Raw genomic sequence first — 15,296 nt, 5'->3', positions numbered from 1 at the left:
GGGATTGTACATTTTGGACACAATGGGTGGGCTTGCAAGGTAGATGATTTCACAAGTAGATGTGAAAAGAAGAAAGAAAAGAAGTTTTGTAATATTATGAAGTTTTTTTTTATCTTCAAAGCTAAGGCACACCCCATCTCATCCCATCTATCTACACACAATTACATATATCATATATGTAATTCTACTTTCTCCCATTTCTTATAACAATTTCACTTATTTCCTACTCAAACCTTCTCTCTTCCCCCTTTTCTTACCTAACACACTTATCCCATGAGAGGAAAAAATTAAATTAAACTAAAACCAAACTTTGTCTTACTATACACTGCCAAAATTCCATATCCGCTTCATTAAATATCTATTTTATTGTCTACAAAATTCTTCTTATCGAACTTTAAGATATTTTAAAATTAATTGATTTGAATTTTATGTCTAATGAAAATTGAAAGTAAGACGATTAAATAGTGGAACTAAAATTTTAATTTAACAAACTTTTAATTAGTGGAATTATGGTTTTGTCTGCGTTATTTAAAAAAAAAAAAAGAAATAAAGAAATAAAAATGTGAAGTTTATATTTGTGCGTGAGTTTTATGTGTTGAATAGGCATTTTGCGGTCCCTAAGGAAAGCATGTGCAGTGCACATGTTGCAAAAGGGCCACAGAAAGAGAAATAGAACGATTTATAATATAAATTGGTAACATACAACAAATTTGTTGCATTAATCCACCAACAACATGCTGCCCTACGCTACGATCCCAATACAAATCAAATATATATTTTATTTATTTTCTAATATGATACCCCTTTTTTTTCCCTCTCTAATAATGCTAACTTACTAATCTGCCACGAATTCAAAAAATAATAATATCTTTAATTTCAGATAAATAATGCACACTTTTTAGATAATTGCGTGCACGATAATTGGAGTATTAAATTATTAATTAACATTATCATAGATAATAGATACATACTCCTCTTTTTTGCTGGCCAGCCGCACAATTAGTCGGCTTAACAAACCTAAGACGTCCCCTTTAATTTAATTTCCTCACTTTTTTTTTTTAATTTGAAATATTCCCCACCCCTAATTTTATTAAAGATACACAAAAAGGGGATTTATTAATTAATTAACAAAGGTTTTGAAAAGGAAAAAGGAGAGAGCTTTTTTATTTAATGTATTTTTACCTCATTGTCGAACTTTCCTTAGCACTCCACAAAAGTGCAAAAGTAGAAGAGAAAAGAAAGGGACAAAAGTGTGTGGTTAACTCAAGGCATCAAAATCGAAAGTAAAGGGGTTTTTGTTGTTGTTCTTCTTCTTCTTATTTGTTGTTCACATGGTGGGAGTGGGGACAAGTTAAGCACCGTCATATAATGCTTTTTGAGTCTTACTTGAAAGCTACATTTGTTTTTTAACCTAATCAAAAGATGGGTTATATTAAGAGGGTGGTCCGTGAGGGATTTTGTGGTTTTATGGATGTTATTTGGGTAACCCATCTGACATATTTTGTCTTTTCTTTCGCCATCAAAATGGTGGGTTTTGCTTGTGTTACTTTTCGATTGAAGTACAAACGAAGTCTTACATTGGCCAGAAAAAGAAGAGGTATAATAAGATGATTTGAGTTTCAATGTTACTTTGCTTGATGATTAACATGAAGTATGAGCACTTAAATGTCAGGAAAACTATAATAGAAGAGATTTGTTACAACATAATTCAAATAAATCTAATATATGAAATATAAGAGGGTGTTCGGGAGCTTGTAATGTGTAATAAGTTTGTAATGAGATATCATCCCAAGTCAACGTTTAGATTGAGAGCTTTGGACTCGGTTTGTAATCCCCATTACATTCCTTTCCCACAATTTTCAACCCAACACTCTTTCCTACTTGTTTCACGATTTTCACGCTTCATGATCTCATTCCAACATCGTTTTTAACATTTCATCATAATCTAAATTCTCAATAGTCCTAATTACATTCCAAACCTCCCAAACAAGCCCAAAGTGTAGACGAATTGACATGTCATTTTTTCAAGTAAAATTATAACCAAAGTCGAGGAGCAGCCCATTGTGTTTTATCAATTGGTTTCAAAGACATGATCTTATAAACTCAACCATGTCGAATAAATCCTGAAATTTGGAACAAAAAGAGAATTAGTCAACCATAATCGTCGTTTTCAATCTTGAGTGTTTTTAACTAGCTTTGATAAGAGCTAATGTGATCCGTGTCCATGCTCTATTTGAATGTTTCCTTGAGATGAAGATCGAGCTATCATTATTGAGAATGAACAAATTTATTCTAAGGGATGCTCAAGTTTGATACTTTGTTCAAGAAGAGGATTGTTATGAATGTCCAAAAAAAGCTTCACATTGGATGGGGAAGGGAGAGATCCATGAAATATAAATGAGAAAAATTATCTTTATTGGTATAAAACCTTTGGAAGAAACCAAAAATAAAATCGTGAGAATTTATGCCTAAAGTGGATAATATCATACTATTTAATAGAGATATCCAACGAGTTTATTGTCATTATTAAAAATCTAAAACAAATTCAAATATTTCATTAAGAAGGTGAAAATTAATTTAAAAAACATAAAGTTAAACCAACTGTCATCAAATGGCCTTAATTATTTGAGAAATTAATTGGATGGCGTAAATAAATGTGGAAATGGGATAAAAGTTTGTGGTTAAAGTCTCAAAAAGTTTGGACACAAATACACCATGCTTTAAAAATTGTTCTATTGGTGTTTCTATTTAAAACTTGTATATAATGGAATAGACTTTATCATTATTTATTAGATTCTAAAAAGTTTAGTTTTCTTTTTTCTCTCTTTATTTTTTTTTATTTTTTTATTTTTATTTTTTTGGGCCTTTTGAGGAGAAAATGCCGTAGAGCATTATAAGCAGGCAAATTATGGAGTAGAGACAGATAATTAAATTAATTATATTAGAGAGGCAGCTGATTAGTGCATAATTCAAGTAAGTGCCACATCAAATATATTTAATTGATTTTTTTAAAGATATATATTTTCAACTAAACATAATGTTTTTTAAATTGAGATAGCCTGCTTGGTTGACGAGGCTCATTTGTCTTTAGCAGATTAATAAGATTATCAGTTAAAAAGTCGTTTTTTTTTTTCCTTTAAGAAAAAACAAAGATTTATAAATTTCAAGTCAAAATGAGAATTATTAAATAAGAAAAAGAAAAAGAGACCCTTTTGTTTATTTTAGCTTTCTTTAAATATACTTTTTTTTTCATGTCAAATTGCACTTAATTAATTTGAGAATCAAATTAGGAGACAATACCGAATAAAATTATAAATTGCTATGATCTAATGTGAAGTATTCCAACTAATTTTCATGTGCAACAATACATTGAATTGATTAAAGAGATGATTGGTATTAAACTAAAATAATAGGAAAAGAAAAGTTAAAGAATTACATAGCAAGCAATAAACAATTAAAAAAGAAAATACACATTTTTCACTAAAAAATTCTAGGTATGGAAAAATAAATACCATACGGTAAGAATGTTACATGATTTTTTTTTTTTTTTTATGAGTACTAATGATATATGAGTTAGGAGTGTTCAAAAATTCGATACCCGAAAAAATTGATCAACCCAACCCAATCCAACTCATGCAGTTTGGGTTGAGTTTAATTAATTGAAAATTTTATAGCTTGGATGGTTCACCTAATATAACCTAAATCAACTCGAATAATCATTAATTTTAAAAAATATTTTTTTATTTATAATATAAATATTTATACATATATTGATTTTAGTATTATTTAATTTCATTGTTTTTTTTCGAGAATTATTCTCAAACAACTCTTAAAAATAGTTTCTTAGCACTTTTTGAAAAGAAAATTTTCATTATATAAATTGAAATCAAGTTGTTAATCTTAATTCAATATATGAAAATAATTAAATTTAATTTTTACGTATTTACATTTTACTTCTTTTTAGAATAAAATTTTAAATAAATGATTTGAGTAATCCGGACCAACCCGATCCCAATATTTCAGGGATGGGTTGGATCAGGTTCATTTTTTTATAAAAATTATTTTGGTTGAAGAAATTTACAACCCGAATAATTGTGTTTGATTTAAAAAGTCATTTAACCAAACCTAACTCAACCCAATAACACCCTTAATATGAATAAATATATATAACTATTACATGTATAGATTTTATATATTTTTAATATCGATGTATTTCTTTAACTGTCTATTACTTTGGTCCAAAACTCTTGACATAATTTAACATCTTCATCACTATAAAATAATTATATTATAATGTATAATTCTTGATTTATTTTAGTGATGATGATATTCTCTTTAGTACAATATGATATGGTTTTTATCAATATACCAAATCAGTATAACGGTCAATTATTAAACTTAATTTCTTATAGCTGTATATTTAGGGGGTCCTTTTTATTATATGTGGAAATAAAAATAGAAAAATGAAAAATAATTAGAAGGCATCTGATTAAACTACTTAATTGTAATAATTGGCAATAAAGTTTAGCTAATGCTCGATGGTTGATAATTTTCTTTTTCTGTAATGTAAAAAGTCCTCTATTCACATTAATAATACTTTCTCCTATTATGAAGGTGGGAAAAGATCTTGATATTCTACTTGTTTGTATTTGTACAAAAATAATGAGATTTGAAGTTTCTTAAAATTGACGAAGGGAAAGAAAAAGAAAAGAGAAAATGATAGAACTCATGTTTTTTTTTTTGTTAAAAGAAAAATAAATATTAGGTAATTGCGACGGATATCCTATCATTTTTGTGATAGTAACTAAGTGTATAACAATGTTTTAAAAAATTATAAATATAGCATAGCCTGTCTATTATTGATAGATTTCTACCAATGATGTGGTCTATTGCTGATGGACTCTATCGATGTTATGGTGATAGATTATCTAAATCTTGTTATACCTAAATTTTTTTATTATACCATATCTATGAATATTTTGTGCTTGATTGTAATCTTTGCAACTTTTTCATAAATATATGTGGATTGAAAAACTTGATGAGGAATATTGAAGCTGGAAAAAAATAATAATTAAGAAAATAGAATATAAATGTGCCTATATTATAATCATTCTCCTTTCTATTTTTCTGTTTTAATTAAGTTTACCATCACTATTAGTTTCATTTCTTTATTAACTATTCTTTTAATATATTTTAAAAACCCAAGTCGATATTATTCAAATTTTATTTGGAATTCAAGTATGTTTTTATATAAGTGAAAAACTTAAAAAAGAATGTTTAGAAGCCAGCCTTATTTTCAAAAATTAGGGGAAAAGAACCAAAAGAGTTATTAAATAGGGCATTAGTCTTTTTTTCAAACTTCGGCGAGATGCATTTAAATATTTTTTCCTTTTTTATTGCATAGCAAGATAATAATTTAAAATTAAAATATATCAATTGATTATAACAACGTAAAAAGGAAAGAAAGACACGATTGGAGTATGATAGTAAATAAGATATTATTGATGAGTGATAACATCGAAAATGTACTATCTAGCTCTACTTAGTTCAAGATTATTCTAGGATTTTATGTGTTTATTATGCTATTTTGTAGGTATTGAGTATTCAAGAGATAGAATTGACCATTTGGAGTCATTCGGGGTTAATTTGAAGCAAATTTGGAGTTAATTTGAGTATCCGAGTTTCAAAGTAGATAAATTACCAAAATGCCCCTAGAGCCAACATATTTACTCTCCACTAAGTGTAGAGCTACGCTCGTAGGAAGAAGGAAGATGATCAACGTAGCCTAATTACCCTAGCCTTACGCTACATCATTACGCAATAAGGTAATAGCTAACATATCAGGGTAGTGTAACAATGCAAATCCCATTGTAATTATACTATGGTATTGACAGACAAAGAGACGCACATGCTGGCGAGAGCATAATGCTCAACATCAAAATATTTTCGACTCTAGAGCCCTTGAACGCTTCAAAAGCTCGCTTCTCTTAAGCAGATTTGTGGCTTCAAGAAAGAAAGGCCTGAGAAATATGAGAACTTTTATGTACCATGACAAGAAAAGAACATCGACTAACCAATGTTAAAAATTTGCGCTTCCCGGAGGCAGTCAGGCGACAATTTTTTTTATTGCTTTTTTTTTTTTTTCCTTTATTGCTTTTTAGCTTAGCTTTTTGCTTTTCTTTTGTATGCCCCTTATTTGCCTAGAAGAGATGGAATATCATATGAATCTACGAGCTCTCTTATTATCGTCCAGTGTGTCAAATTTCGGGAAAATTTTCTGTTTTCTTTTTCATTTTTTCTCTCGTTTTCTATTCTTTATCACACTGGGAACAATGTTATATTTAAGTTGGGGGTAGAGTATGTCTGTGTTCCAGTTGGAGCCCTTGAACATCTAAGCCCGGGCTATTTTATTTGTATGCTTTATATGCATGTTAGCTCATGTTAAGTGATTTTTTGTGATGACTAGTCTATGACGCACTTCCTTGAGATTTTCATTTATATGACATGATGTTTGATCTGAATAATCGTGATTTTTAGCCCTTTTTAAAAAACTTTCTTACTTTGCATGCACGCTTAAATTCTTTATCTGCCTAAATTAGGTCTTGCATGCTTAGAAACGTATTACTTAGTCTGTATTTTAGTTGTTACTTTGATAAATCCCATTGATTAGAGAGTATCTTGCATGATAGGTTGTAATGTAATACTGGGGGAGAAAAATGAGTTATATGCCTGCTAAAAAAAATCAATTGATATATGTTTTCATTGAAAAGAAAATATCAAAGAAAAAAAGAAGAAAAGAACTTGTAATGTTATGCATGACTAGGGTAGAAAGAGTTACCTTGCTGTGATTAGTTAAAACACTCGCGAAAAAAGAGTGAATATAGTTCCCTACAGTCTTGTGTGAAAACCAATGCCCTTAGGTAAAATAAATGCAAATTTAAGGCTCTATAGTTAAATTCTAGGCACCTTAGTGGAAATATTATCGTCTTGATCGTCTTGATGCATGAGCCAATGTAAAGGAAAAACAGATTGAGGGTCATTTAAAACCATTCATGGCTTATTAGAACTTAGCTAGAAGGGTTTTGAATTCACCCTTCCATGAATAAATCCAGACTTTTTTTAAATCGTGCTTCATTTATTGATTATAATTTGTTTTCGGTATTGAGGTAAATTAAATCTTATAAGACTGTTGAGGCTTGAGTAGCGAACCATGCAATTTGAGTGAGCATATCATTTGTATGGCTGTGTGTTTATTTCTACCTTGCTTGAGGACGATCAAGAAATAAATTGGGGGTGTTTTATAGCACCGAAGATGTGCTATCTAGCACTGTTTAATTCAGGATTGATCTAAGATTTTATGTATTTATTATGCTATTTTGTAGGTATTGAGCACTCAAGAAGTAGAATTGACCATTTGGAGTATTTCGAAGTTAATTTGAAGCAAATTTGGAGTTAATTTGAGCATTTGGGCTTCAAACGAGATAAATTACCAAAATGCTCCTAAAGCTAGCGTAATTACTCTCCACCAAGCATAAAGTTATGCCCGTAGATAGAAGGAATATGATCGACGCAATGTAATTACCTTAGTCTTACGCTGCATCATTACGCTATAAGGCAATAGTTAACATATCGAGGTAGCGTAACAACACTAATCTCAACGTAATTACGCTACGAATATTGACGAACAAGGAGACGCGTGCGCTGGCGAGAGCGTAATGCTCAGTGTTGCAACACTGAGACATCATGCTACGATAAGAAAAAGCTTACGCTGTGTTTGAGCGTCGTTACGCTGCACCTGTCTATAAATACTTTGCTTCGATTTTAGGTCAAATCAGAAGAGAGATTGGTCAACTTTTAACACCGTTAGGCTCAATTTTGGCCATTATTGGACAAAACCTATGAGATTTTTTCATATTTTACTCTGTAATTTCTATTTTGGCGTTGAGATTCATGTATTGATGAACGATTAAAGGCCCAAACGTTGTTTTGAGGTTTGTTGGGCACCTTCTATGGTTTAATGAGATTTTACTTGTAATGTTTTTGAGTTCTCTATTTATGTTGTTCTCTATTCCTTGATTTAATTTCTAGGAAAGGCATGCTTATAAATTTAATTGACAACTAAATTATTAATACTTGTATGTTTGTTTCCCCCACACTATGCATGTTGTAGGTGTCCATCATCGTATCAAATAGCATGCTTAATTTGAGTAGCAATAGGTTTTAGTTATAGTTATGGTTTTGATTGATAGCTTTTCTAGGCAAAAGATAACGGAACCTAGGGAATAGAAATGCATTAGGTTAGATTTAGTAAATTTAATCTAATGTTCTAATTAATCCAAGTGTAATGACCCGAATTCAGGAGAGGTACATGAATGAACCGGTATCACATCCAAATGAGAGGGATCTCGAGAACATGAAAGTATGGTTAAGAAAAACTTAAAAGAATTCAAAGTTGCTACCTATACCAATAAGATGCACTTTTCTTTTCGGTGACTCAATCATAAGAACGCGTCCTTAGTTTGGAGCAATCCAATGTTGGATGACCTTCTAGGATTGGTTGGTATATTTTTCATTAATGTAAATCAATTACCTTTATCGAAATATAGGTTATTTCACAAACATGAATTTAAACTAATGATATTCTTAAACCACACATTATCAAAATTTCAAGGAAAAGAAAGCACTGAATTATGAGTTGACACCTAGCTGTAAACCGTCTTCTCATTTATCAAGGAATTTGACATATAATTGATTTGATGATCTCTACAATTGTTTATTTTTTCCTTGGGTGAAAAAACCTTTTAGTTATTTAACTTTTGATTTGCAACTATTTAATTTCTATTCTTTCAATTTTATAACAACTTAATCTTTAAATTTTAATATTTAAGAATTTAATCTTTATATTTTTAAATTTATAAAAATCTAATTTCTAATAAAAAAAAATTATCAAAATTAGATATCAATTTTATTATTTTATGAGGTAGATTTTGTATTTTATAAAGATATTGAGTTGTTATTAGTTTATCAATTTATTTATTTAAGAAATCTCTATAAATCTTAACCCTAATTTCTATAATATAAATTAAATTTTTACAAATTTTAAAGTACAAAGACTATATTATTACCCTAAAATTTAGGGACTAAATTATTATAAAATTGAAAATTCAAAGACTAAATTGTTAGAAATAATTTTTTTTTTATTATTTAAAATTCTTGGCATTTACATTTATATAGACTATTTTGGCCATCCTAATGGAGAGGGAACAATATAAGAAATATACCGTATTAAATAATTTTATAATGGATATAAAAATTTGTATTACTAAATCTTAGAGGTAAATAATTCTATATATATATATATATATATATAGTATAACTTTGGATTAAAAAGGGACAATAACTAATTGATGGACATCCAATTTGTGTTTAGGAAAAGATGGAAACATCCAATGACAAGTGGGTTGTATGCTTATTTACTATCTACCCTTTTTAGAGTTTTGTAAAAAGTAAAAATTGTTGTTCTAAGATTTTGATTTTCGAGTAATAAACAAGTTAAATTACCTATAAAATTCCTACTAGTTACTACTTATTAGAACAAATTAAGAGAACATAATTTTTCAAAATAGTTATGTAAATATATTTGTATTAATATTAATTTTTTTACAAAGTAAGATATGGAACTTTATTAGAAAAAAGGATTTCCAAAGTTGTTTTAACAAACCATTCACAACATCCCACATTGGAAAATAATTATATTAAAAGAAACAACTGAATTTTGTTTGAAATAATTCTAAGTGAATCTTAAACTTGTCAACAGATTTGCTTTAATTCAATCAATATAAATTGGGAAATCAAATCTAACTTTAGATGCTTGATTATTATTATTTTATATATATAAAAAAAGTCCTTAAAGTTCTCATTTTTCATAATCAAGTTAAATATATATTTTAGTGCATAATGTTTACTTTTATAAATAAAAAACCAGTATTTATTTTTTACCAAAAAAAAAAGAAAAGAAAAGAAAAGAAAATAGTTTCATACTTTCTGACATTGCTTCATCTACTCTCTCATTAGAGTTGAAATGTAAAGTTGGTTGATCTTGATGACAAAGTTATATTATATGACATAATAGTTAGAAAATCAATAGAAATTAAAAAATTTATAGTAGAGAATGTCATTTTAAAAAATTAATAATTCATTCTCCTATTTTATAATATATTGATAGGTATTTCGAGACCTTCTAACAAAAAAAAATCATACATATCTAAAGTTGAATAAATTAAAAAATAAAAAATAAAAATAGATGCATGGACAGCCTACCAGCTACCAATCATAAATTGACACGTGACAACCTTTCTTTTTCAACAAATAATTATCTCTCTGTTGTTCAAGGGATGCAGATAGATGAGTGTCATTAGTATTGTTATAAATTAAAACACTAAACTAGTAATTGTGTCAATTTAAACTTGGATCTTCGTAAGGGGATCAAATTGCACCCTCATTTAAATTTCGTTCAAAAATATATTGTGAAACTTATAATTGATTCATTTAAATTTCTAAATTGTTATGAGTTGATATGTATAAACAATTTTCATTGAAAATTGTGACGATTAGAAATTATAAGTCTCACATAATGGTTATTGAGAATATAAATTTACGAAAGTTGGAAAATTTAAATTGCTACAATTATTAGTGAAAGATCGTAATCGATACAACTTTACCATTTTAAAGATATAAATTGATATATAACTAAAAATGTTAAAAAAAAATCTAAAACAGTTGATTTGAATGAGTTGAATAGTAATTAATAGCATTGGGCTATTGTGGAGACAAAATTGAAAATTTTTGAAAATAGCGACATAATAGGATGAAAACATATATTTATTTAGGCTTATAATTAATAAATGAATGATGAATTATCCAAAATTGACCTCACTTGGTCCTCCTCATATTGGATTTTTAAAAATCCTTGAATTAAAAAAGAAGGGAGAGGAAAACCGGTAACCCTAACCACAGGCCTTCAATCTTGATAACTCGCTCCAATATCACGGACTTTCCGTTTTGCGTTGCAGAGCAGTGATTTTCCGCCGGAGTCTGCACCGCCAACTCGCCGGAAAATGACTTTCCTTCATTTCCACTGACAACTAAAATGAGAGAAGAACAGGGTCCGAGATCTGCAGAAACGGACCCGACGCAGTCGCCGGATTTCCCACTCAACAGTCCCACACTCCGCCAAGTAATTTTACTCATTTCTTCCTTGATATCTCTTTCCCATTCCGTTAAAGTCTTTGCTTCCAAATGGAAGCTAATCCGCGACAAGCTTGAAGAATTGAATTCCGGCTTAATCGCGGCTGATAACTGTGATTCCGACGAAAATCCCGCCATCTCAGACCTAATTCCCAAGGTGATTGGGACGGCTACTGAATGCAACGATCTCGCTCGCCGCTGTGTTGACCTCTCTTTCAGTGGGAAGCTTTTGATGCAGAGTGATTTGGATGTAATCTGTGCGAAATTTGACCGCCATGCGAAGAAGCTTTCGGATATATATACAGCAGGCATTTTGTCGCAGGGGTTCGCTATCGTCGTTTCTAGGCCTGGGCTTGGGGCTTGTAAGGATGATATGAGGTTTTATGTGAGGGATATTGTAACCAGAATGAAGATTGGTTGTTCAGATCTGAAGAGACAAGCTCTCGTTAATCTGCTCGCTGCTGTAACTGAAGACGAAAAATATGTGAAAGTAATAATAGAAATCGGTGAGATTGTGAATCTCCTTGTTAATTTTCTTGGTTCCCCCGAGACGGAACTCCAAGAAGCGGCTCTGAAAGTGCTTCATATAATTTCTGGGTTTGATTCTTATAAAGCAGTTCTAGTTGGGAATGGGGTAATTGCGCCATTGATTCGCGTTATGGAATGTGGGAGCGAGGTGGGGAAGAACATAGCCGCAAGGTGTTTGTTGAAATTCACGGAGAATTCTGAAAATGCTTGGTCTGTATCTGCTCATGGCGGCGTAACAGCTCTATTAAAAATCTGTTCCAATGCTGATTCAAAAGCAGAATTGATCGGCCCTGCCTGTGGGGTGCTTAGCAATCTCGTTGCTGTTGAAGAAATTAAGAGATTTATGATTGAAGAAGGTGCAATTTCAACTTTTATTAGGCTCGCTCGATCTAGAGATGAAGCTGTGCAGATAAATTCCATTGTCTTTCTCCAAAATATAGCTTACGGGGATGAATCAGTTATCAAATTGCTGGTTAAAGATGGTGGGATCCGGGCATTAGTTCGTGTTATGGATCCCAAATCTTCGTCCTCATCCAAGACCTTAGAGGTCACGATGCGAGCAATTGAAAACCTCTGTTTCTCATCTATTAGTTATGTAAATACTTTGATTAACTACGGGTTCATGGATAATCTTCTTTATTTCTTACGAGATGGGGAAGTTTCTCTTCAAGAAGTAGCTCTGAAAGTTGCAGTTAGGCTATGTGGGGCATCAGAGGAAGCCAAGAAAGCAATGGGGGATGGTGGTTTCATGCCAGAATTCGTCAGGTTTCTTGGTGCAAAGTCCTTTGAAGTTCGAGAAATGGCAGCCGAGGCACTCTCAGGAATGGTCATGATCCCTAAAAACAGAAAGAGATTTGCTCAGGACAATCGAAATGTAGAGAAGCTTCTGCAAATGCTCGACACAGAGGAGGGAAATTCAGGTAACAAAAGATTCCTCCTTTCGATATTGAACTCATTAACAGGAAGCAGTAGTGGAAGAAGGAAGATTGTGAATTCTGGGTATATGAAAAACATTGAAAAACTTGCAGAAGCTGAAGTTTATGATGCTAAGAAGCTCGTTAGGAAATTGTCCACAAATAAATTCCGTAGTCTGTTAAATGGAATCTGGCATTCTTGAATGTAATATCATCCCTGTTTGTAATATCCTTTTCTTCTCCTTCTTCTTCTTACATAATTTTGTTTATTAAATCCATACCTGATTTGATTCACAAATACGCTCCATCTTTCCCAGTTCATTCAAAAACTTACCTTTCAAAAAACATCTTAATAAAGTGTGTATTTAGAGAGCTCTAATCTAATCATCTCCAACCACCCACCTAAACTTTTGTATTATAGCCTTGAGAGAGAGAGAGAGAGAGAGAGAGCAAATACATTAACTCAGTGTAGTTGAGAATGGAAGAGAGGCACATGGGGGAAGAGAAGACAATGAATACAACAGAGAGGAATATGAGCAGTTCTAATCAAAGCTTCTGCCCATCTGCCATTTTCGGACATCGACACTGAGAAGACAGTGATGGATGAAGATGATGCAGTGAGTCTGCTGTATTTTTCTTTTGTATTTTCCTTTTCTATATCCCGTTTGTTGTGGCAGGCCTGTCCAGTTTCTTCAAATATCAATAAAAATATTAATGTAACAGCCAATGAATGTTGTTTACCTTGAACAAAGTTTAGGCTATTCAAGCAAGCAATGAATGTATGTATATTGCTAATTACTAATTACTAATTTGATAGATTCCTTGTTGTCAAATCATAACATAATCTCTTTCTTTCCAATTGACAGTCCCAATTCAGATCTCGCAATCTCATTCATAAATCTACATGATATGATAAGCTTTTAGGGATGAGTAATAGAGACAAATGGGAAGCAAGCAGTCTAGGGTCTGACAACTGGACCATATCATTTACATACGAAGCTTCTTGCAATGCATTGACAGCTTGTGAAATGTGAATGAATGGGTGTGGAACCCTCAAATAAATATTTTATATTTTTGGTGCTAAAGTTTGGGTTATTAGGGGCCCATAATTTTAAACCAGTCGTTAGGGATTTTTTTTTTATCAATCAAATTTTTAACGGAATACCAATTTTCAGTCTTTTAAATGATTAATGATTCGCTCCTAAAAAATAAATGAAATCTAATTTTCTACTTACATCAAAGTGTACTACCGAGTTTTATACAATATCGTGCTAGAGATTATCATATATATCACGATCTTCATTTTTCTTACTCTTTGTTGTGCTTTCGTCGTGAATATTTGCAGTAGATTGGATAAAAATGAAGATCATAATAGATATGTTAAGGCTACAATAGGCATGATCATTCCTAATGTGATAGAAAGCGCGGTAGTGTGTTTTGACGTAAACAGAAAGTTAGATTTTATTTATTTTCTATGGACATGTCATTAATCATTTAAGGGGTTGAGAACGAGTCATCCGTACAAATATCGTAGGGAAAGATAAGATAATGTAACTTAAAAATGTTAAGTTAGATTGAACCCCACCACAACTGGCAATTCAAATGGTGCAGTAAGCTTGAAGTTGGTGCCTTCTCTATTGATTAGTGAACCAATAAATAAGGTCAAAACATGCACCTGAAGCAAAGGATAGATAAAGAAAGAATTTGTGAATTACGAGAATAAAGGCCCACGGGCTCTAATGGTTTCAACAAACTGGGCCGAGAGTTTGGGCTGTTTGTTTTTGCAAGTTTCTTTCCTTTTTCATGACTACTCAAAATCATTTTTCATGTTTGGTAAGCACTAGAGGAATATTTTGGCTCAATCATTGAAGCATGAAACTTGGTCATCATGTTCAGTTATGTTAATTATTCCATAATTTACTTAAGTATTGAGATTATAAAATCCAAAATATTAGTAATCTTCTTCATTGACTTTGGTAGAGTTGCAATAATATGCAAGTTAGGAGTAGGAGTTGTCTTGTAAGTCTATGACTACAATAGAACATGGCAAACATCATATTATACTAGTGCCTAACTATACGGACCATACTTATTCTTTTTAGTCAATTCTCCATTTAGTCTTTGATCTTTTGAAGTTTTCAATTACTCTTCATGTGCTAAAGATTCTCAATTAGGTTATTCCACACTTAAAATGTACAAAGTACTGTTTTATTAACTTATCTAAAAACATAATTGTATCACTCAAATGCTACTTGACACATGAAACTCAATCATCCACTTACTAAGAATAGACTCGCTGATTAACAAATTCAGTTTAAATAAATTAATAGTATTTTATTGGTTAAAATACGTGTAATGCCCAAGGCTCATGATCGGAATCCAGATTCGACCCTCGATGGTCCTAACATCCCCTGCGACCTATCAACGTCATCCTTGCTTGCACTAGCTTCCACTTGGTTCGTCCCCAAACCACATCAGATCCAACGCGGATTCTTTCAAGAAGTTCACATGATTGAGGAACTGAAAAGGAATGTGCACCTTATTGGTATAGGTAGTAACTTCCAATTCTTTTAAGCGTATATTAACCATACTTTCATGTCCTCATAA

At 31.1% G+C, this 15,296-nt stretch overlaps 1 protein-coding gene across 1 annotated transcript; it reads left to right on the top strand.

Annotated features, from left to right (window-relative positions):
• The first annotated feature begins 10,912 nt into the window (after positions 1-10,912).
• Positions 10,913-13,416, top strand: LOC120083411 (ARM repeat superfamily protein). The gene has a single exon (XM_039039164.2). It carries the CDS (start codon positions 11,150-11,152, stop codon positions 12,890-12,892), a length of 1,743 nt encoding a protein of 580 aa, XP_038895092.1. The 5' UTR covers positions 10,913-11,149; the 3' UTR covers positions 12,893-13,416.
• The last annotated feature ends 1,880 nt before the right edge of the window (positions 13,417-15,296 follow it).

The sequence above is a fragment of the Benincasa hispida genome, chromosome 8, assembly GCF_027475165.1.
Source record: "Benincasa hispida cultivar pf3 chromosome 8, pf3_genome.v1.1, whole genome shotgun sequence".
In the NCBI taxonomy this organism is placed as follows: Eukaryota; Viridiplantae; Streptophyta; class Magnoliopsida; order Cucurbitales; family Cucurbitaceae; genus Benincasa; species Benincasa hispida.
The sequence above is the reverse complement of the archived record's forward strand: the minus strand, read 5'-3'. Positions and strand labels throughout refer to the sequence as shown.